The 24,212-nt window shown below is 39.8% G+C and overlaps 1 protein-coding gene across 40 annotated transcripts in view; it reads left to right on the top strand.

Annotated features, from left to right (window-relative positions):
• RBFOX2 (RNA binding fox-1 homolog 2) overlaps nucleotides 1-23,573 on the top strand; it is a 290,149-nt gene extending 266,576 nt beyond the window's left edge. For 14 of the 40 annotated variants that reach the window (XM_054675457.2, XM_054675458.2, XM_054675452.2 and 11 more), the window contains 8 exons: nucleotides 989-1,042; nucleotides 1,163-1,257; nucleotides 2,418-2,560; nucleotides 6,291-6,330; nucleotides 12,183-12,259; nucleotides 15,753-15,841; nucleotides 16,318-16,390; nucleotides 18,066-23,573. In XM_054675457.2, coding sequence (XP_054531432.1) covers nucleotides 989-1,042; nucleotides 1,163-1,257; nucleotides 2,418-2,560; nucleotides 6,291-6,330; nucleotides 12,183-12,259; nucleotides 15,753-15,841; nucleotides 16,318-16,390; nucleotides 18,066-18,120 — 626 coding nt within the window. In that variant the 3' untranslated portion in view covers nucleotides 18,121-23,573. Of the gene's footprint in view, nucleotides 1-988; nucleotides 1,043-1,162; nucleotides 1,258-2,417; nucleotides 2,561-6,290; nucleotides 6,331-9,786; nucleotides 9,830-11,985; nucleotides 12,018-12,182; nucleotides 12,260-15,752; nucleotides 15,842-16,317; nucleotides 16,391-18,065 lie in introns of those variants that run through there. The other 26 variants (XM_054675464.2, XM_054675466.2, XM_009438276.5 and 23 more) reach the window with 10 other exon arrangements.
• Nucleotides 23,574-24,212: the final 639 nt, after the last annotated feature.

The following is a 24,212-nucleotide window of genomic DNA, read 5'->3' as shown; positions in this document are numbered from 1 at the left end:
ATAGTGTGGCACAATGCTAGGGTCTTAATATAAAAAGACAAATGAGTCAGAAAATATATAATATAGAGTATTTTTGCTGATATGTAAAATTCAGTTAATATTGATTAAAGTTTTCATGTGGAATTCTACTTTTATTCACTCTCAGTGAGCAATCATATATTATTCCTTTTTAAAAAATACTTGCCATATTCCTATAAATATAAAAAAGGGAAAGAAGAAATAAAGTTTACATTAAACATAATGTTATTTGGAAACTCTTAATATTTATAAATATTTAAGCTAATGTTCCACAGTATTCTGGTGTTCTTTAGCTAAGAAGTCTGATTAACTTAAAGGTGATTATTACACATTAAAGCCTCAGAAAACATGCACTGAAGTTGGGAATGTACCTTGAATTTTACTATTTCGTGTCTTTCCTTTTTTAGTTGGTGAACCCCAGTAAAATCCCAATGGTAAATCCGAGTAAAAGTGGATTTCAGTTTACCTGGAATACCAGCATTGTATAGCCAAACATGGAGTCAAAGATCTAGGTTGAATTTGAGTTCAGCCCATGGATACCTTTATTAGAACAACTAGAGTAATAAACAGGGTTGAGAAAATGCATCACAGTGTGGTTCAGAGTGACATATAGTCGGCCTTCTTTTTTTAAATGAAGGATAGGTCATCCAGGGTAATTCTGTGAGAACACTTTACCAAACTCTAGGATTTATTTCTGTTTATTTTTTCTCCTCTCATTCCCTCTCCATCTTCCTCCTCCCAACATCATGACACCTGCCAAGCCCCCCAGCCCCAGCCCCTCATTATCTCTTCACTGTGTCCTAGTTCTACTACTGTTACTCTCTCATATAAACCCCAAGCTGGAATTCCAAAGAGAAGTTGATAATAGGCAAAAATAGCCCCAGAGATGGCTGAAGCCAACTTGACATGCACTGATCATCCCTTTCCTCAAACAGTCTTAAATGCTTACCTTCCATTTTGTGTGTTTCAGGTTGGAAATTAAGCCCAGTAGTTGGAGCTGTATATGGTCCGGAGTTATATGCAGGTAGTATTTAAGTAAATGTTTCCACTTGTGCTATTTAATTGTAATAGCATCTGCTGTTTTTCAATTTGTGACTCCTTTTTAATCTTTTTGCATTTTTAAATTTTTTAAAAATCCAATCAGCATCCAGCTTTCAAGCAGATGTGTCCCTAGGCAATGATGCAGCAGTGCCCCTATCAGGAAGAGGGGGTATCAACACTTACATTCCTTTAATCAGTAAGTAGCCTATGTTGGCCTGGCATGGATTTTGACTGTTGTGAGTGAACTATCATGTACTGTTTTTTTTTTTCCTAGTACAGTACATAACTGAAATGGAAATTTCTTGAGAGGGATATTAAATACTATCCCAGTGCCCTGTCCTGCTTAACCTGTGCTAGAATTTTCCTGACCAAATATTAAGATTGCACAAAGCAGAAATAGTTGGAAAAGGTAGAGGGGGTAAGGGCATATGAAGAATATTTTAGTCTGTACTTGACGATAAAGAAAACAAAAGAAGCAAGTATGTGTAGAGGATATTATACATTTCCTCTGCAAGTCAGCCACAGGTTCTCCAGCAGAGGATCACTTAGAAGTACCTCCAGTATTATTGATTATTCTCAGCTCTCTTGATCTCTCTAAAGTCATTTTGACCTGAGCCATTTTACTCCAGCAAGAGGTATAATTAAACAGAATTCAGTGGACATGGAATCAATGTCTCTGCATGCTTTCCAGAGGACAGCACACTTAAAATAGGCTCTTAGAAATTGTCTGCCTCTTTAAAGGATATGAGGCCCCTAGAAATTGTCTGCCTCTTTAAAGTACAGGGTAGGAGTTGTTTCCCTCACCTTACATTTGTGGATTAAAATGTTTTAAATAAAAGAATGAAATTGACTAATGAAATGAAATGTCTATGTGCCTTAGAGGTTGGTACCATGTAAAAATATAAAAAGAATGTTCTTTTGAGTAATAATTATTATGTGCACATAGTAACATTGGGAAGCAAGGTTAATAACTGACCGGTTGAAGAGTTTGTGTCAATCTGATTTAGACTGCCCACAGTAATTAAAAGTCTGTCTCTTATTATGGCGGTCATTCTCAGAGCTTCTTGACCTGTTTATCAGCAGCTTGCATTGTAAAGCTGAAATTGAGAAGGAGCAGAGAAGCTCACTCAAGATTTGTGATGAATGAGGCATGGAATCTTTTGCTTTTGCATGTTGGGTCTCTCTTTCCATTTCTTCCCCACTGAGAGACCCAGGGTAGAAGGTTTATTGAATGCATGCCACCTTTTCAAAAAAGGTGTGGTTCGTATCTTTCCATCTTTTCTATAATTGGTTCATAGCAAGTTGTGACTGTGCACCCTCTATTGAATGCAAGTTGAAATTTCTGTCATATTTTGGGTCTCCCTTTAGTTCCTGGCTTCCCTTACCCTACTGCAGCCACCACGGCAGCCGCTTTCAGAGGAGCCCATTTGAGGGGCAGAGGGCGGACAGTATATGGTGCAGTCCGAGCGGTACCTCCAACAGCCATCCCCGCCTATCCAGGGTAAGCGTTAGATTCCAAAATCAGTATGTTTCTAAAATCAGTTGGACCAAAAAAGAATACCATGGCCCTTTCATAACTTCTGGGATGTTGCCGTGTCACAGAGTAGGCATTCAATGAATATTTGCAAATTAACAGATTAGATGACAAAAAACAAAATATACCATCATCAGAGTGTAACAAACTGTCAATTCATTATAAGTCTTCATTTTGGCCACCTTAAGCCCTCATGGTAATGGCTTAAGACAGTAGCCAGAACCGTCTTGTGTTTACTAGCAGTGTGTTGGCATGAAGTTCACTCAGAAGCGCACGAATATGGATTAACATTACTGCAGAGAACCAAAAGAGGAGCTCAAGATTGTAGTACAAGCCTGCATCTGCTGTGTTCACCTCCTTATCACCACCCCGTGTTGGGGCAGAGGCTGTCACATGTGTCCTCCCCTTTGGTTTCACTGCCTGGGTGGTGAGCAGCAGAGCTAGTTACCCACAATGGATTTGCTTTCTTCGTAGGAAACGGATTAAAAGAGGTTAATTCTAAGATGAACCAAGTCCAATTGAATCAAGGGAGAAAGGGAGAAGTAGGAAGAATTAAACTGCAGTTGGCTTCTGAATGATGGTAAAACAGCGACTGTAGCTGAGCATCCTTCACCGTTTGATTTTTTTATGGAGGGTGTCTCATGCAGTGGAATGATTCCATAGCAACAAATAAATCCTTTGCTACTGAATGGGGAAAAGGAGTGAAGATGGCAGGTTTTGTTTTTAGGGGTTTCTCAGTGTCAGCCTACAATGTAAATTTTTATAGAGTGGTCTTTCATGAGTCAGTTGTACCAAGGACTTCCTCATCAAAGATGCGACATTTCTCTTCACCTTTTCTCTGCCAGATAATGTCAGTATGACAGATTTTTTTTTTTGTATTCTTACGGAGGAATAAGTAGCAGCAGAGAAGCTTGTTGGCTGCTACTTAGTTAAAATATAAAGGGAAGGAACCTCCTTTGTATGTCCTTTTCTGACAGCAAAATTGGCTTAGCCTTGAGGTGTACTAATTTAGCATTCATTCATGCATTCATTCATAGACCAAATGGATGTACCATTAGAAGTTCTCCATTCCACAGAGTTAAAACATTTTTATTAGACAAGGTATGTTGAAGTGGGCAGGCTCCAAAAGACACTGGAAGGGAACTGCTTCAGAAATTAACTTTTGTTTGGAGTTTGTAGACATTTAAATCACATGCATTCCATCATCTCCATCTTATGCCATTACTTACTTTTGTTTTAATCCTTTTTTCTCTCAACTTGACCTTTGACCTTCAACCTCTGACATCTCTTTAAAGAAGTGAATATGCAGTATTATTTCATCAAGAAATACTCAAATGAAACATTAAAAGGAACCTTTTGGAAGTTTTACACACTAGGAAAATTGTTTGTGAAATGTCTTCCATTGTAATCCAAGAGAGTTTACTGTCATATTTGCAAAGAGAGACTACTCACCAGAAACATGGGACTTCCTTATTTTGTAACATTGCTGAATTACTTTATAAAGTGGTTGAATTTAGTCCTGTTCAATGTAGTCATTTCAGTATATTGGCCAAACTTGAGAACCCATTCTCTACCAAGTCTGTGTCAGGTATATATTTGCTCAAAGATATTTTATCTTTATGTCTAATCATATCAATTTCTGTGCATTACATTGAACACTGATTTCCCATGTTTTCTTTTTATTAACTAAACCACCTGTTTACATGGAAGATGGCAAGGAATAAGTCCAGTATTTCATGGGAATGGCCTAGAATTGCTTTTCAGTTTAGTAAACTAATTTCATCATTAATCATTATGTTTCTAGCCTCCTTGTGGCATTTGATACAGGGAATATTGGAATTCTTCTAGAACGTAGATGAATATTCCCAATAAGTTATTTGACTTAGGGTAAAATGTATTCGTGTTTTTAATGCCAACCCTTCTTTACAGAAGGCTTATTTGTAAATCTTTGCCTATATCCCCTTACTAAGATCTTTGAAGTTTAATTAATCACCACTTGGTCTCAGTGCTTTCCATTTTATCAGCCTTCTCATTTTGAACAAGTTGTTTTTTTCCTTAAAATGCAACTGAGAGGCAGATTACTTTCTAATATCAGACTTTAACTGCAACTGGAGACTATGAAAATGAATGGGACTTAGCTAAATGAACATCAGAGATGAGTTTGATTTGCCTATTGTGTGATACAAGGGCATAGCATATTTGGGGCATTCCAAAATGTGACCATGCTATCCTGTAAATACAACCAAATGTCATTGGAAATAGAATTAAGAAACATTCCACCTACCTATAAGAAATAAGTTATTTCATATTCAAGTTAAAAATATGACTTGATGACTTTACTTGTCAGCTTGTTTATTGTAACAGAGAAGGTAGTGGTGAAAATTTCCAGCTTGTTTAGTTGAATAACCAATAAACAGATCATCTAAATTAAAACAATCTGATCTTGACTTCACAGAGATGAAGAAGAAAGTTTTATCTTCTATCTCTACTGCTATTCCATGTCTTTTGGTCCCAAAATAATGTTTTGGGGAAAGTCTGTATGCACAAAGGTACCTCAGAAGGTTGGAAATCTATACTTAAGAATATAGTGTTGCTTAGGTTTTTTTTTTTTTTTTTAAAGTCATGCATTGTCTGTTTGCTACAAATTCATTATCTAAACAGGAAAATAAACCCTTCTATTCTTAACCAGCTACCTTCTCAGATGTATTCTTTAAAATAAGACAGGGTGATCTTTGGTCAAGCCCAGAACTTCAGTTATCAATTGTATTTTTCAGAATTCCATGAATACTCTTATAGTCAAAAAAGAACCCTTAAAATCTTCCAGTTACTCCTTCCCACTCTGGATTATATTGTTACTATCTGGGATCCCCACTGCACCTTTCAATTCTTGGACCTTGGACCAATCACCTTAACCTTTAGCTCATTATCTCTGCTTGTGAAAGCAATGCATTGTGGGTATTTTTGGTTGTGTTTTTTTTTTTTAATTACATTTCTCTGTTTACTTTGGTCAGAATTGATTGACTTGTTTTTCTGAGGTGTTGCATTGGTTCTTAAAATGCTGAATAATAATACTTTGCATGCTTGTGTGATCAGCCAAATCTTATCGCATGTCTAATGTGCAGGGTAAAAAGCAGGTGATGTATGGATATCAGAAAAACATTTACATATTATTACAATACTGAAAACAAAATACTTAAACGTAATGTAAAAACATACTTTGCATACAGGCCCTGCCCTAGTGGAATTCTTTGGGTTCAGTTTTTCATGTTAAACTCCTCTTCACCCCTACCCTACTTTGTAAGCTCTTTAAAAAGAAACTTCCTCCTAGGGCAAGCTTATTTTAAAAAATACTCCATATACAAAAAGTTATTTCCAAGCCAGCAGATTTTGGATAGATATAATAGGCTCTTCTAGGAGTGCTTTTTATTGTGTGAATCCTACTTTAATTACCAAATATCCAGGTTGCGCATTCTAGTTTTGCACACCTTTCCCTCTCCTCGCATGTCCTGGAGCTGTGTAACCTTCGTGTGCACTTTCACATTTTCTCACCAACTTGCCGAGGCCCCAAGCCCAGGTTATGTATTCATACATCACCTGCCTGTGTAGAGCGCATGTGCATGCTGCCGTCCTCAATAACCGGAATGTGTTTCTGTTCTTTTGTTTTTTTTGTTTTTGTTTTTGTGTGGATTTTCTGCAGTGTGGTTTACCAGGACGGATTTTACGGTGCTGACCTCTATGTAAGTACACACACTGGGGCCTTCTCGACCCCATCCCCTGACAAGCCAGCCTTTTTTTTTCTGTTTCTTTGGTTTGGTTTGGTTTTTTTCCTTTTAATTTATTTAATTTTTATTTTCTTTTTCCTTGTGGATATATATATATATATATTTATATATTTAAGAATGCAAGCATGCTTCTCTGCCACTGCGCTTGCCCCTGGGTGCAAAAACTAAGCCTTTGGGTTTCCTGATCATTGCAAGGGTCAGTCTACTGGACATATTCTTTTCCCTTCCCTATACCCACAGATGTTCTGTGGATCATTAATTTACTTGTGAGATGATCAGCAGGTTTAAAGTCTTTTATTATTGTCGTGTCATTTGCATACATAAATAACAGGACTAGCTTAGCCTTAAACCAGCTCTTTCCCTTTTCTGCTTTTCTTCTCATTTCACATCCCTCTTTAGATCATTAGAGCTGTGATTTAGAGGTTAATAAGCTTTCTGAACTGTACATTTTCCTATTTTACCTACTTTTGAGAGAACATGACCTTGTGATAGCCAAATAAGGAGCCGATGCCAGCGAAGAGTGTGTAGTAATGAGAAAACGCCAGATATTTAGTTCTTAAAAGCCATTGGAGGAAATGAGTAGCATAATCAGCAACCCAGACTCTTCTTACAGCCATTTGACTATCATAGATTTGCTGACTCTACTAGCCATAGTAATATGGACTCCATTATTTAAACTGTCTAGCTATCACTAAAGTTCCATGATTGGTTTGTCACATATTATTTAAAATGTGGACAAAGTGATATAATTGACAAAGTAGAAGTTTTTGAGTTTTGAAGTCTTTTATTATGACCTCTCCAGATGGACTTTTTCTGAATGCAAGCTTGATTTAATTGCTCAAGTCATCAAGGGAAAATTTTTATAAGAAAAACTTGTCAGCATGAAATGATTCTGTGGGGATAGGTTAAAATTGTCTAGAAATACTTTCTCCACCCTTACTTTCCAAAATCAATAAGAGGACCTTTTTAGTGAACTGTTTCCACAGTCTACCAGAGATTCGCAAGCAACCTAAAAAAGTTAATGCACTTTCAGAATGCACTCAGAGGTTTTGCGTTTTGCAGGAAGTAGAGATGGGATGATACAGTTCTTCGAAATACAGGTGACTCACCTGTACTACTTAGCATAGGCCTGTAAGGTATGCCTTAATTTAATAACTACTTGAAGGAACCTCAGCTATGATTTGGTCCAACCTCCTAACTTACAGATATATTTCTCAGAGACTTACCCAGAACTACATAAATTATTAATAGTCAGGCATAAAACCCAACCAATCCATATTTCATTACCTCTCTTTGTACTTTAATTAAAATCCACCTCTTTCCTCAAAATATTTTCAACAAGTAATGAAAGATACCTTTTTTCCTATGTTCACAGTGAAGCTTGAGAACTGGGGAATCTATCCTACTTTTACACCAGATTACACATTTCTAAATACACAGACTTACATATGATGTTAGCATGTACATTCTCCCATATACATTAGTGTCCATATTCTCATGAAACTCATCTTTGTTATTTAACTTGTTTTCTTGAAATCTGATCTATTAGAACAAGATTTTCCATTTGAATTATTTCTTAAATCAAGTTTTTTTCTCTAATGTGTTTCTTATTTGAGGATTTATTTTTCTTAAATACAACCTATTTATGTCTTATTAAGACTTGCCTACTTTGGGCCGGGCACAGTGGCTCAGGCCTGTAATCCCAGCACTTTGGGAGGCCGAGGCGGGCAGATCATGAGGTCAGGAGATCGAGACCATCCTGGCTAACATGGTGAAACCCTGTCTCTACTAAAAATACAAAAAATTAGCCAGGCGTGGTGGCGGGCGCCTGTAGTCCCAGCTACTCGGGAGGCTGAGGTAGGAGAATGGCATGAACCTGGGAGGCAGAGCTTACAGTGAGCTGAGATCGTGCCACTACAGTCCAGCCTGGGTGACAGAGCGAGACTCCGTCTCAAAAAAAAAAAAAAAAAAAGACTTGCCTACTTTGGCCAGGCATCATCGCTCACGTGTGTAATCGCAGCACTTTGGGAAGCCGAGGCAGGGGGATCACTTGAAGTCAGGAGTACGAGACCAGCCTGGCCAAGATGGCGAAATCCCATCTCTACTAAAAATACAAAAATTAGCCAGGCGTGGTGGCACACACTTGTAGTTTCAGCTACTTGGGAGGCCAAGGCAGGAGAATCACTTGAACCCTGGAGGCAGAGGTTGCAGTGAGCCGAGATTGCACCACTTGCACTCCAGCCTGGGTGACAGAGCTAGACTTCGTCTCAAAAAAAAAAAAAAAAAAAAAAAAAAGACTTGTCAACTTCAAACTTGTTAAGTCAACCAACCCAATTTTTTAATAGTTACCTTACTTCCTTACTTTACAATGTAAGATTTTATTGAGACAGATGATTTTTCTGTTCCTGTTAATAAAATACTCTTGGTTTTTTTTTTTTTAATCTACTAACTGGATTACCTTGCTGAGCTAAACACAAGTAATTCAGTGATCTTGCTGAAATAATTTTTTTTGACCAGTGGCCCCTTGTTAATGAAAGTAATTAATAGTAATGTTATTATTTCTTAGTTCTTATCTTAAAGCAGAGTTACTTAGAGAAAAAAAGGTTGGTCACTAGTGCTGAAATAATATCCATGCCCCTACATGAAAAGCAAGAATACTTTATGAGGTAACTACTGAGTTAGGCCTAATACAACTGTTGCTTTTAAAACTGTGTGTTCTGTATTCCACATGTGAGGGAGCAAAGGATACTTCTTCAAAAACACACAGACAACAAAAAACTATCATTTTGCCTTGAGTTTGTTCTGCTTCTCTCCATACATTTCCCATCTGTGGAAATCTGTCAGCATACATTTAGTTCTTATTTCCTCCGAAAGGCATATTAGAAATAGAAGGAATAGAGAGTTTAGTATGAAAAGTGCACCGAATCGGAGCTCGAAGAGAAGACACAAGGGAAAAGATTTTAAATTGCTGGTTACGCTTAAGTTAAATGAATTTAGGCTATTAATTGTGCAAGGTTTTTGTAATCCCTTTCACAGTCCCATTCTTAGACAGTGATTCCTGCTAGCCATTTACTTTCTGTTTCTTTTATGGCACATTCCTCTCTGGAGAACTGATCTAGCAATTCTGTTCCTAGTTTGTAAAAAGACCTACCGTGATAGGATTTGGGAGTGTGGCAGCTAGATTATGTATCCAGCCCTCCTCCTCCTTTTTTGGCCAGTAGAAAAGGCATAGTTCGCCCTAATTCACTTTTTAAATGGGATAACAAACTGCTCCTAAATCACCTCCTGTGAAAAGCATGCTTGCATCCAAAGGAAAGAAAAGGCTGGTGGGCCCCTTAGTGGGCTTTTTGTATGATTGTTTTCCTTCCACAGCTGTGTTTTTTGAACTGCTCTTCCTGTGTTCTGTTATAGAATAGTCTTACAGGAACCAATCATTAGCGCTAAAATACCTCAGGTAGGAGTGCCAGTGTGACCTGCCAATCAATCAGATTGTGGATTGCAGTGAAAAAATTGAATTATACTAACCATTCCAGCTCCACGTTAGAGATGGGAACAGAGGCTTTTTTGGACAATCAAGACTTGTGAGCGTGTGATCTAAGCCCTGCTACCTCAGCAGTGCCCACAGTCACATTCCGTACATAATGGCACTTCCTCTAAAATTAAGTGCTCCTGTCCTCTTGACACATATCCCAGCCAGGTGTGTAATATGCACTGTCCCATCACTGCCACCTCTTTTAATCTGTCAGTCACATGTACCTGTGGTATTTAAACTGTTTTTTTATATTTAGATCTTAGCAGTTGGGGACATTTTCTTACTACTATAAATTTAGAAAAGAGAAAAAAGAGGAAGTAGAACTGTACAAATAGGATTTCTGAATCCCACATTGGGCCCTGTAGTGAGATACCAGTCGTAATTGGACTGTGCTGCTACATAGGTTTGAAGTTGCCTTAAAAATCTAGACATATGGGACTCAAACATTGAGACATGCATTTCCCTTGGCCTCTTCTCCTTTCACCTAAGAAGATCAGTGAGTTCATTTGGATAATAGCATACTTGTTAGAAGGATTGCTGATAGCTGGATGCTAGGAGAAAGAAAATAGTCGATGGCTTTTCACAATCCAGTTTATTTATGTGGCTACCCAGCAAGATTTTGGAAATGAACTAATTTGGGGAGATGTGGAATAATAATGTTTGAAAGGTTTGATTATTGAAAATCGTCTGTCATCTACCATAGAAATAATAGGTGGAAGACATCAGGTTGATCATAGCAATTTTTTCCCTTAACCCCAATTTTAAACAATAATAAGATAAAATTTAAATACTTTGGAATCTTTTTCATAAGTACTTTTCAAAGGAGACAGACCTCAATCAAAAGCAGTGACAGTATCACCATTATTGTAAGTTTGTGTGTTACTCACATTTAATCAGTGATGCCATTTTGCCACAAAAGAACTCTATAATAATCTCCTAGAACCATGGTTCTTAGCAGGGGTGGGGAGGTGGTGAGGAAAAAGAGGGAGTTAGATTCATCCAAGGATAAATAAAGTGATTCCTGGAGGCCCAGCGTTAAACCCACGCTAGTTGGAATAGATCTCTGCTCTGCTGTAGTGATTTTAACCATCGCACCTGCCATTCCTTACCCACCCCCTGCCGCCATCCCCCAACCCTCCTGCTCTATTGACCTATACACTACATGTAGGTAACAAGCTTTCATTTTGTCTGCTGGTCTTGAAATACACACTCTCCTCCTCAGTGTCACATAATGTCATTGTCTTCCGGGTAGAAAGAAGGTGTCTTGACATCACATGCTCACCAAAGTCCTGTTTTAATGTAAACCTAAAACAAAAATATAATAAAATTAAAAGCTAGGTTAAAATCAAGACAAGGCAAAAGTCTGCCAGTGTGAGATTAAACTAATAAATATGCAGATAAAGGTCAGATATAGGAGGGATTATATTCTATTGTATTTTGCTCTAGTTTAAAACCCAGCTACAGAACTGTGCCGAAAGATCATGTGGTCAACGTGGCAACATCATAAAGTTAATTCGATGATAAAATTGGCTCAGAGCAGAGTAGAAAAGCCCTAGGAGATGACATTGAGCCATGAAAAACTGAGACTTTAACAACTGCAGAAAACACTGGAAAGGATCTTAAAGCCAACTTTTCAAAGGCATTTTCCTTTGAAGAAGCTGGAACTTGAAGTCAGAGATATGTTACAGATATGTGAAAAAGTAAAATTCCTAAACACAGGAAATATTTTAGCAGAATGCTGTGGATTAGAATATACGGTTGTTGACAGAGGGCGAGCATACATGTGAGTGCTGTGGGTCAGGACTGAATTATATTGCCAGTGTCAGGCAGGTTGAATAGGGGAGCGATAAAGCATTGGGCAGCCCCACTGGGGACACCAGGTATCATTCAGAATGAATTGCAAAGGAATAAGAATAATTCTTTTTAAAGGGGCATGTGTGTATCTGAATCAAGCTTAGCCAAGCCAAATTTATCCAGCTATCAGAGTTCCAAAAGCCGTCCGTGTGTGCCCTCCTACATTAGGGTGTGCTGTGGCCATGCTAATCCCCATTTTTTGTTTTATTTCAAATCACACACAGATAGAATCTGCAAACTGCTTCAGATCAAACAGGTCTGATTGTGTGTAAATACATATGTCCTTTTTAATTTTTATTATTAATGGTTGCTTCAGTTTTGCATCAGTGCATGGTTAAAAGCAATACACATCAGCTATTTCATGACTTCATATCTCCAAATGAATTATTTCTCCTCTTTTTTTGTTTGTTTGTTTGTGCAGTCAGCTGAAGAAATGTTAACATCTCACTCTAAATCTCTCAGTGGAGTCTCTGTTCCCTTCTCTGATATAACAGATGGGTTACTGCTTGTTATAATTATTAACATTGTGGTGTGGGCCAGGGCTAGGGTGGGCAAGATTGACTATTTCTTTGGGCTGGGGAGGGGCCAGTCGTTAGGGTATGGAATGTTAACTCAAGTGGTGACTGACTGTTTCCGTAATACCAGGTCGTTGTGGCTGCACGCTCTAGTAATTGAGGCTGTGTACTTCACCGAGCTTGTGGTAGAGCCTAGGGCAAACCGCTGTCCCAAGAGAATGCTGGGATAGATAGAGTTAGCCAATACGAGTCTGAACGTGGTGATTTTGCTGGTTGTTTAGCTCCAGATGTTGGCATGCTTAGTTTTTAATGTGATTAATAAATGTGGCGCCATATCCCTCCCCACGCCTGAACCCTGTCTCTTCTACCTCCTTCCCACCCTTGTTCTTTTTGAAAAACTTAAGAAACAGTAATGAAAACCTTGGTGTTTCAAACTGCACTTTGTTCTCATGTTTTATAAAAGCCTTTAGATTTGCTAGTAAGAGTGAAAGCTGAAAAAACGGTTTCTCAGCCTGAAATTTCTATGCACTTTGAAATCTGGAATAGAAATAAATATATCTGAATTTTCTTTTTCTCACATTTTGTGATATGTTTTGTTGAATAAAGCAGCAAAAATACTTTCGAGTAAGTGTATGTGTGTGTGTGCGTGTGTGTGTGTGAGAGAGAGAGAGAGGAATACATCCATGATACACAATTAATTTTTCTACTTTTGGAGTAGTCATTAGTGAATTACCAAGTTAGTTTAGTAGGATATTGCCTATCTATCCTAAAATAGTTCATCTTTTAAAGGTTTCTCTGTAATGCCATTATTATAAAGTAATCAGGAGAATAATCATGTTAAAGTCATCTGCTTTAAAAAAAACTCTTCATGTGTTTTTTCTTAATGCTGATATTCTTGAGCCTTTTGTTTTCAGTAAAGTATTTGCAACCCTGTTCTGTTTTCTTCCACTTGAAAAGCAGAGAACTTCATCATGTTTAAACTTCAAAGTCAGAGTTGACTTATCAAAGAACGAAACCGCTACGGATAGATTCTCTCCATCTCCTTCTGGATTGGAAGGAAGATTCTTTTCCATAGTCTGATCCATTTGAATTGTTTTGATTAGCAGTAACATTACTCCTAAACCACCAAGGTTCCTATGGCTTCCTGTAGGCCTAGGAAAATGAGGGGAAATTGGTTCTGTCAGCAACCTCACTTAGAACCTGTTTTTTCCAGAATGAGTAGACTACAGCTTAAAGCCATGATTTGATAGAATACTCAGAGATCCTACCTCCAGTACCTCACTCAGTCTTCCTGAGAGTCAGGTGTGAAACCTACCCTTGGATGAGTACTTTTGAAGCTCAGTATCCCTTTGCAAGAATTTATACCTCTGCCGTATGGCATAAGACTTCAGTTTTTAATTTTTTTACCTAGGTAAACATGAATTGGGCTTTAACTGCTTTTGTTGCCTTAACTTTAAAATTTTTTTAATGTTACTTTGATGGTTGGAGTAATACTAAAGAGTAAAATGCTGAATTACCCTTGTTTGCAAAGAAGTTTTACTAAATAGCCCTGCTGTAACTTTACACTAGCAAGCAAATTCTAAACTAATGGAACCATCTCTAGTTATAATGAAAAATTATTAGGGTTCATTTTAGTGTTAAAATTCCAACTGTTGATCAGAAATGGCCCCCAAGGGTGCTTCCTGCCATGTTCCCATTCATTACCATTTCATTGTCAGTGTTTGGTAATATTAATTAGAGTCTTCATATATCTCTGGAAGAATTCGTAATTAAGAAGGAAATGTTTACTTTCTAAGTCACTCATTTGAAAAACAAAGGAGGAATAATGTATAACCACTGAAAGCCAGTCAGGGATTTTTTTAAGTACATTTGAAACCATCCTGACTTCAAGCAGCATAAACTTGAAGAGCAGGAATAAATTTCCCTCACAATGCAGTTTCTTCATTTAGAGAAAGCATAAATTATATAAGAAAGAAGCAAAAGGCTTTAGAAGCTCATAAGAAATTATAGGTATTTCTAAAATAAGGGGTAACAAATAAAAGAAGCAAGCTAGGACTTGCCATGCAAGATGGTTAAGAAGAACAGGGGTGCCCTTAGAAAATAGTTGTTCTCAATCCCAAGAAATGATACAGAAGTAAATTTGAAATTTCTTTTGTAGATTTAGAAAAATTGAACATTTGAAAAAATAGGAAGTAGAAAGCACAGGGCAGAAACCTTCAGATATCCCTGAGAAATGAGCACATTTTATCCACAGAAATAAAATGTTTATGCTATTGTTCACTACTGAAATGATGTTCAGTTGGGCCAGTTGAACATAGTTGTTTTTGATAGCGAAAGGCCAATAATAAAAATTTGCATCTGAATTACGTTTAGGTAAAATAGATGAATTCTATTTCATAAATAATAAAAAGTAGAGTTTGCCACTTTAAAAAATATCCTGTCTCATGTGGCAAGCATTTGTTGTTGTGATTGTCTCTTGAAATGCTTTCTGAAAGAGTGCATGATTCACCCTGATAGTGAAAACCTTTTGTATATTTGGGTTATCTAAACTGAGGTGAAATAGAAGGATGTGATGGTTTGAAATTCTTTAGGACTGAGAGGATATTTGGACCATTGGAAGAAAAGCTCAGAGTCTACTGTAAGATTAATATGTAAGAATCTCAAAACCTTTAGGGAAGGAAAATGCAGTTAAGTGCTAGAAGCAGGGTTCCTGATCTATTTGAATCCAGCCAAAGAATCCTCAGAAATTTGTAATTGATTTGCTCAAGTATGAAATGTAGATCTGAGTTGGCAAACTTTCCGTAAAGGGCCAAGTGGTAAATATTTTTGGCTTTGTAGGACATTGGTCTCTGTCACAAGTACTTTCAAAAACAGGTGGCAAGCTGCATTGGCTCACAGGCCAGAGTTTGCTGACCCCTGATCTACATTGTTTTTCCTTCTAAATATTACCTGATTATCTTAGCTTCTTGGCAAACATGCTAGGCCGGATGGAGCAGAGGTTTCTGTTACATGCTGTAGTCTCTTATTAATGAATCAATCCAAGAACACGTTAGAGAATCTGAAGTCAACACATACAGATTTCATATGTTTTAACTTTATAATTTATATTTCTTGTCAGAGTGCTCCCAACTTGCTGTAAATATTTTCGCTTTTGAAAGTTCCAACAAAGACTGTGAAGTAAGATTCAAAATCATATCTTCATTTCTTGTATTTAACAGGTACTACCAAACTTTACTTTTAATACTATCACAAATTGGAAAGCAAATCCTTGCATATCGTAGGGCTTAATTTTTTATTGGAGGAATAATAACATGCAGACTGATGCAGTTTGAAACATTTTCTTCCCATGTGTGTGTCTATGTTTGTGTCAGTCCCTGTGTCTACATGTGTGTACGTCTGTGTGTGGGCGGGTGTGTGTTTTTCTGTACACCTGGGGGGAGAGGTATCTGTAAAGTCAGTTCTCTTCTCTCCTGTAGGGTGGATATGCAGCCTACAGATATGCACAGCCTGCTACTGCAACCGCAGCCACCGCTGCTGCAGCCGCTGCAGCCGCTTACAGCGACGGGTATGTACAGAGACAGTGGTGAGCTTTGGGATGCTTGAGAGCTGTTCCATCCCAAAATGTCACCCATTTTCCTCCCTTCACCGTTTCCACAGCAGCTCTTAGCACATCGGGCATCTTGCCAGCCTGGGCTTTCTGCAGACCTCTTGATGGCCTCTGTCATGCCTAAAGCACAAGGCACCGACTCTGTCCTCCACTCCCTCTTTCTTGTTCTCATCTCTTCTTTGACTTTGACTCCAGTCCCTCTCTTCCTCATCTCCAACTCCTTTCTTTTCCATTTTATGGAAGTACTTCAGATTTTTTCAGTTATTGCATTTGGGAGTAGAAATAGAAAGGTTTTTTCCTATTCCTTGTAATTCCAGTTTCCTTATGATAATCCAAGACCAAGTGACTCACAAGTCTTAAAGCACAGTAATCCCTTTAATTTTTTTAGATCATACACTTTTCTTTATCTGTCTGATTGTGTTTCTTCTTTCCAGTTATGGCAGGGTGTACACAGCCGACCCCTACCACGCCCTTGCCCCTGCCGCTAGCTATGGAGTTGGCGCTGTGGTAAGTGTATAATATACCATTGCTTTATAAAACCATTTCATTCCTTCTTTTACCCATAGACTACAGAAGATCTAGGGAGGTAGTAAATTCAGCCTTTCATCCACCATCAAGGTATTAAAGCCACATAGATCTACCTGGAAGTTTCATGTCACCCTCTTTATTTGTGTGTTATTATAATGTGAGCCACATGGCCTAGTTAAGGGCAGCAGAAAGGAATGATCATTGATAATATGCCCCGAGTAGTGGCATGATTTGCGAGAGAAATAGGGGAACTGGTGAATGTTTTCTATTGGTTCAAATGTTGAGTGCATACCTGTGGCATAGTTTCATTGATAGGTATTGGCAAAGGAGCATGGAGCATAAGGCTGTAGTATTCACAGTAAGCTTTTCAAAAACTTAAGTTTCAAATGCAAATCTAAAGGATGTCTCTGCTCTTCCTAAGCCTTCTGGTAGATAGTACTAGAAATTCCTAAGTGAATGCTTTATAGGATATTTTATTATTGATTATTGATAACAATTGTGGCAAAATATGGTGGTGTTGATAGAAGTATCGAAGAAGTCCATAGAACTAGCATAATTTCTTCTGACCAACCACCTCACTGCAGTATTATTGTGTTGGCTTGGATGCCTCCAGTTTCAGTGATTAGGACTCACAGGCTGCAACAAAGACAGGCCATTCCACAGTGACACCTCTGCCAGGGCTTTCTCTCTAATCCAAAATGCAACTGGGCAACTACCTCTGCACATGGGCAGAGTTGTTTGAAAAGGAGACAGAATGAAGTGTAAAATGTAAGACCTAAAGGAATATGAGAAAGCTACTTCTCACACCAAATTTCTACTGATGAAGATTTGTGGAAGGAAGTAATAGGGGGCCCTGAGGGAATATATGTTTATAAATGAAGTAGAGCATTACAATATAACGGCAGTGGTAGAAGTGCCTGAGGTTGTATTTCGTCCTAAAATGATAGAAGTCCTATGCTAAAAGAATGACCTGAGAAAGATGCATTCCTGGGAAACTTCTAATTGAAAGAGATAAGCCATTAGATAAAGTCATTTGATAAAGATAAAGGAATAAAGCCTAGTTAAAACCCCAGCTAGATATGTAAATGTGAATATGTCAAGAAACAGCCTAGTTGGTGTGCTCCGTAGATGATAGAGGAAACAGACTTTATTACAGACTGGCTTAGGTTTAGGTGTGGCAGCATCTCAAACGTGGGCTGTGACCACACATGGCAGGGATCGTGTCAGAAGTAACGTGCACTGCCGATGGGCCATATGTGAGAAGGGGAAACTGGTGATCTGTTTTCCACCAGGATTATAAGGCTGTATCAAGGTAAACAAAAACCTGTGCTTTTAAAAATCAAACTCTTTGCAGAACTTGTTTTCAACTGTGTATTGTTTCCCTTCTGTGCTAATTCATGTAAATAATGAAATAAAATGTCGTCATACTCTCCTTGAGAATATCAGGCCAGCAATAAATGTGTTGGGCTCTGGTCTGAGCACCTTAGAAGCAGAAGTTGGTTTCCTGACTTCACTGCACAAGGCAATGCTTGATCAGTTGCTTTGAGGCTTTGAAGCAGGCTGTGTTTCTAGATCCCTCTCTGGACATTTTTCTTCACTGTTAATGCTTCTCTCATCAACCTTTTAATTATTTTTATCTCTTTAATTACTGCAGGCGAGTTTATACCGAGGTGGCTACAGCCGATTTGCCCCCTACTGAAGTGACGTGAGACCCCTGCAAATGGGACAGCCCCCCAGTTCATGAGGCCTGGCTATTGCAATATTTACTAGTAGAGGAACTCTATAGCAAGATGAAGAGGAAAAACAAACAAACAAACAAAAAAAAACACAAAAAAAGAAAGAATACTTTTTTATACCTCACTATGTTCTTTGAATATGTATTTTTCCTTTAAATTTCTGCCTTTAATTCTTTTGTTCCAAAGATTGTGCATTTTTTTCTTTTTTTTTTTTAAACTGTGGTAAAAAAAAAAAAAATAATGCATTTCCATGTCTGTATGTCCGTGCTTAGCTTATTCTATCAATCACGGAAGAGGCAGTCAAGGAGGAAGGAGAGACATTAGGAGCCGATAAATGCATCTGATCAGAAATCAGCAGACAGAATTACCAAAGTGTATCTGGTGCTGAATGACTGGGGGACAAGCAGAAGTGGAAGAGATCTTTCTGCAACAGGATATTCTTCTAGTCTTCTGAGTTTCTGGTCTTTGACAGGCAATTCTGGTTGGCTGTGGCTGGAATCCACATGCTGATAGATAGGAATTTGTGCTTACAAAGCAGGAGAATTAAAAAGACGCTTTCCTCTCCTCTTCCCTCCTGTCTTCTCCATTCTTTTTACAATCATCTTACACGCACAGCCTGAGACAGCTGGCATAGTTTTTGGAATTATAGTATTGATATTTCCAAACGTGCTCTCAGACAGTGGATAATAAACACCTCATTAGGAAACCGATCTCAGAATGAACTCTGGAGTATGAAAAAGATCATTTCTTTTTGTTCCTGTAACCTAGCATTCCTTCTAGGCTTCTTCTCCTTTAATTGAACCACAGCTTAGCTCATGTATTCTTTTATTAACACCCTGCTCTCATGTCCATAAGATTCAGGAATTTAGGACCCAGGGACAGAAAAATGAATAAGCCAGTGACCAGATTTCCCCCAGATGTCTTGAGGATTAGAAGTACAAATTGTTCACAGCCATTAAAGAGGGTGAGGAAGGGAAAAGGAATATTAGAAGATCTGGTATTTCTTACTTTTTTCTTGCCTCAGAACAAAGTTTAAAAAATAGAATAAAGAATCTGCTGGGGAAAGATAGAGTACCAGGTCCTAGGTCAGTAGTCCCTGGAAGTTTTGGTGATGAGGACATGGAAGGGCAGGCAGAGGCACTTTGTACTTGCTCCAAAGCCATAGGAATTTTCATCTTCCAGAGCCTTCATGAGTCACTTCTCTATCCACAGTCTTGAGCCTGTGGCTATCCCGCTGAGCTTCTCACTGTCCTCCAAAAACACCCAGCTGAGCACCCGGACCACTTTGTATACATTAACACTACAGGACATAAAATGCAGAGGCCCTGAGATTGCTGCCCTCCCATATTGGAAGGAGGGTCTGAAATGGCAAGGGTCTTCTATATCACCAGAAAGAGTCGCGCAGTGAGTCACTGCCATTGCCATCTGGCTGTAACTTTCTATGTTATCAAGGTAGGAGAGAGTGTTTCTCTTCTAGCTGTTAGATAGAACTGATAAAAGCAAGTGTCCTACAGCATTTCCCAAATGAAGGCATTAGGAAATAGAAAAGCACGGTCTTTTTGGCTCCCTGGTCTATTCACATTGGTACTAGGGTGACCTTTCACCCAAGGGACAGCTGCTAAAGGGAGTAATTCAGAGACATGGAGCTTCTGGTTATGGGTTTGTTTTGGGTTTGTTTTTAACTCCTGCCTCCACACATGTTCTTGACTGATAACTGACTCATGTCCCTGAATTAAAATGACTGACCTATGACAGCATCAAGCATTCTTTGTAAGCAGAGTGATATATCTGAGAGGGCGTTGACCTGTTGTGTAGAATACATATCCTTTCCCCCTTCAGAATCCTGTCTCGCCTCGTAACTGGGAGAGAGGCTGTGCCTGAAACTAGGGGCGATGTCAAGGAAGCTAGAGGCCTCGATGCAATTATTACTGACTCTGGGGAGGAAGACAGAGAATAAGGGGACACCAACTGCCCAGTCCACTGGCCATTTTTAAGGGTCCCCCCCACCCCAAGCCAAAGTTTGGTTTGTTGCTGTTAAGACAATTTTTGTTGTATGTATATAAATATTTTAGTTAGAGGAGCGGGGAATGGGATGCGGGCTTTCACAGTTCTAGGGAATGGGGGCAGGGAGGATTTTGCTTTTGCTTTGAGGGAGAACTTTAGCTGACTAAAAAAACAGAAGTTTGGGGTCATGATCACAAAGGGGCCATTCCCAAAAGATGGCAAGCCACGTATTCAGTGGAGACTAGGCCAAATTCTAAATGGTTTTATCCATAGCAGGGGAGAATAGGAGAATGAGTTTAAGAGTTTTTCTCTTCTTTTTTCCTAGAAAGAGGTAAGGATAATGGGAAAGGTAGAGAAGGCGGCTCCCACAGACCTTTTAAGAGAGGCAGAATCTTGAGCTTGAGGCACCTTGAGTGCATCTCAGTTCAGCTGGTTCTGGCTGAGGCCTCCAAAGGCAAGCTCTGTGCTTTCCAGTGGTTTCTGCTGCATTTCCAGGGATGGTGTTTAACACCACTTCCCTCCAGCTCCCTTTTCTAAGAAAGAATAAATGGAGTTCTGCTTTTTATGAAAGGGTCTTTGGTTTTCAGTGTCAACACTAAGAATTGGGGCTCTTACAAGCATCTGGATTTCACAGTATCAACCTCCCCGTCACCTTTTGAACTTTGAGACTCCGTACAGTCAACTTCACCAGAGGCAGGTTGCTCGAAGCAGCACTGCTTGTCTGTTCCTGACTCTGGTTCTCACTGTATTAAGAAAGAGAGTCAGAGGAGTCTGGCATTTCGTGAGTTTGTTAGAGGATGCTGGCTGATAATTCCAGAAAACTTACTGATGCTAAATCACAGTACATGCATGATTCTTTTTCAGCTTTACTATAGTTCATGACCTGGACTTTCTGTACTCTTGGAAGCTGGGCTCCTTAAAGGAGGCCTCTAGTGAACACCTTTATCTCCATGTCCCTCTTCGAGCCCAGAGAGCTGCCCATAGGCATTTTCCAGAATTCCTCATGTCACTTAGTTCAGTTTCCATTAACTCAGATCAGCCATTGTGATTCACCATTTGTCAGGCTCTCAGGTTTAACAAAACCTACTATCACCATCATCCTTCAACAGCCACAGTCTGAATTGAGCCAACGTTTTTTTTTCTTTGAGAAAGAAGTGGACTGGGGCACAACTTTTAGTCTGAGGGGAGCTAGTGGAAATCTAGATAATAGAAGTCATCGATAGCAGCTTTTCCTCAAATGTGTGACTCCTCAGGGGCTGAACTGCTCTTAGCTTAGCATTATGCTTTACTAGAGATCTAGCAGATAAGTGGGTTAATCACTACCATCCTGTAACTAGTTACATAGCTTCCAGACATGAGGGAGACATCAAACAGGGATGGAAGCAACCCCAAGGATATGCAAGAAGGGCATGATGAACCCCCTTCCCTCTGGCAGGAGAACAAGGCCAACCAAGGGACAGACTGGAAAGCACTTAGATGTTTAAGGAGGAGAAAGGGGAAGCTTTGACGAGTCCTCGCCTTTTGCCAAGTTCAGCCAGTTCTCTGCTGCTTGCAGCCCTCTAGCGCAGTAACATTTGCAGAATTGCAGATTTCCCCCCAGATACTAGGAGGAAAGGGACTTTGGGGGGTGGGGAAGGGGTCGTGGTGTTTTAAAAGCATAAGTTACCTGTTTGCACTGTTTTAAGATAGGAAAAAAAATAGTGGGCAAGGTGAACATCAGACGTAAGTTTGTGTGTTTTTATTTTGTCATGCTCTTGAAAATGTTTGACCATTTGTAGTATACACAGTGAAACTTGATTCTCTGTTGCATAAAACACTATATTTTTTTGGAAATGTTACTGTCCAAAAGCCTCTTCCCTCCCTTTCCTTTTCCTATGTACTTCCTTCATACTTGCTTTACTGATCAGCCAGGCAATAGCCATCCAAGAGCTAGAGCATGAAACAGGGCCCTTTCCAAGTAGGCTCTGGGTGTCCTAAGCCAGCGTGTGCCCTCTGGTTTAGTGAGTGTAATAGAGTCCCTGGCACCTTTCTTTGCAAATGAGGCTTACAGACCAGACTGCAGCAAGTTATCAGATTCCTCAATCAGATGCACTAGGAGTGAGGAGCCCAGGGATGGAGGGGGTTCCTGAAGTATTGCAGTTGGCTGTAGTAGCTGAGTTCTTTTCCATGTTACCGAAACTGTAGCCAGTTACAGTTTACTCAGGAAAACGGTAGATCAATTCAGCCATGGTAGTGCTGGTTGGCAGGGATTGGTAACGGAGAGAACTGCTCATCAGCCAAAACTCAAGCCTTGCCTTTTAGGAGGCCACCAGCAGAGGGACTTGGTCCTCCTTGTCTGGTACTTGTGTACATGCCGGTGACCTGAGGACTCCACTCACACTGGCGAGCAAAAAGGGAACAGTGATTCTCTTTTCTCTCCCCACGCCCTGCCCTTTGTTACCAACACCAGTTTCCCAGGGGGTACATGAGTTTCTGAATTTTTAAAAAATGTTTTTTGGTTTGGTTTTTCCGGGGACTGATAAGTGCTTTAAGCAATGTCCATACCCCGTCAAGACTCCCAGCTTAGTCATTTTCTTGTATTTTTCTGTTCACAGTATTTGTGTGTGTGCTTGTTTTGGCAGCTCATTTTGGCTGTATTATATATCGAGTGATGAATTGATCCTCTTTTTTCCCTAAGGGATATGAATTGTTTTTCTTGTGTTATATTCTGCTTGTGAATAGCTGGAGCAAACCTGGGGCTGACACGCGTAAGCTAGGGCTGCAAAGCGAGAAGAGAGCCGGTGGAGTGTACTTGTCCCTGACAGGCTGACCTACCTGAGTCTCTGAGCTTTTCAGTCCAAATCTTTGCAAGGCTCAAAATGCCACAGAACCTCTCCTCTTCTCCCCACTCCCCATGGCAGGGACCGGACCATCCCTACATGCAACATGCTGTTCCTCCAGCCCCTCCCATTGCCATGGCAAAACAGGTACCTTTGGGGCATGGGGGCATTACATGGGATGCTTGTGTAATCGACCACCTAGCCTTCTCTCTCCCCTCCCGTCCTCCCCCAGAATCACTTCCTAGGACACCCGAGCTGCTTGCCCAGGGTCCTGTTTCCCTGCTAACTCCAGAGAAGCATCCCAGGGCTTTGTGACAGTCTCTAATTCCCTTCCCTTCTCGTTAAGAATCATATTGTATAGTAGCTTTCAGACCATACAGTATTCATTGGGTTACTCCTATTATTATCAAGTAGCTGGAATTGTGAAGGTCGGAGTAGTTAGATCTTTAGCTTTTATTCCTTATTTTTTTGTATTACTCTCCATGTGTATAAATTATTGATCATGTTGCTGGCTTTTATAAACTCTAAGCGAAGGAGGAGCACTGCCTCAGCCTTTGCACATGGTAATGAAGCACTGTTTTTAAATAAAAGAGAGAAACACCATTCTTTGGGCTGTGTGTATTAATCCTCGTTCCCTGTTGCCTCTGCCTGAGGCTCCAAAGATACCACTTGAATTTGACTTTTTAAGCGGGGGGCAGGGGGGGACAAGAAGGAAAAGTGCCAGGCGTTCTAAGGTGAGACATTCTAAATGGTGATGATAAGCCAGAAGGTAAGCGCGTGTCAGCTGCTCTCAGCTTCCCCAGCTGCTGAACTCCAGTCTGTCCAAAAGCTGCTTCTGAAATCTTTCAGCTTCACTTCTTCACCGTCCACCCTCCCCTAGATTCAACTGCTGCCTTTACTGTACCACAGACACTGTCCTTGCCAGGGGCTGTGGCCCCACTTGACCTTATCAAAGTGTTATTTCCCTGCCTTGCCTCCTCTGTCCCTGCTGCCCCTGGCTCTCCGGCTGCCACCCAGGCTCCCTCACTTTTTGTTCAGCCATAGAAAATATGTCCTGCCTAGCCCTTTCCTCCCTGTTTCTTTTCTTTTTTTCCCCTTGAGACAGGGTCTCACTGTGTCGCCCAGGCTGGAGTGCAGTGGTGTGATCAAGGCTCACTGTAGCCTCAAACTCCTGGGCTCAAGTGATCCTCCCACCTCAGCCTCCCGAGAAGCTGGAACTACAGGTGCACGCCACCACACCCG

This window comes from Pan troglodytes, chromosome 23, assembly GCF_028858775.2.
Source record: "Pan troglodytes isolate AG18354 chromosome 23, NHGRI_mPanTro3-v2.0_pri, whole genome shotgun sequence".
NCBI classification, from domain to species: domain Eukaryota; kingdom Metazoa; phylum Chordata; class Mammalia; order Primates; family Hominidae; genus Pan; species Pan troglodytes.
The sequence above is the reverse complement of the archived record's forward strand: the minus strand, read 5'-3'. Positions and strand labels throughout refer to the sequence as shown.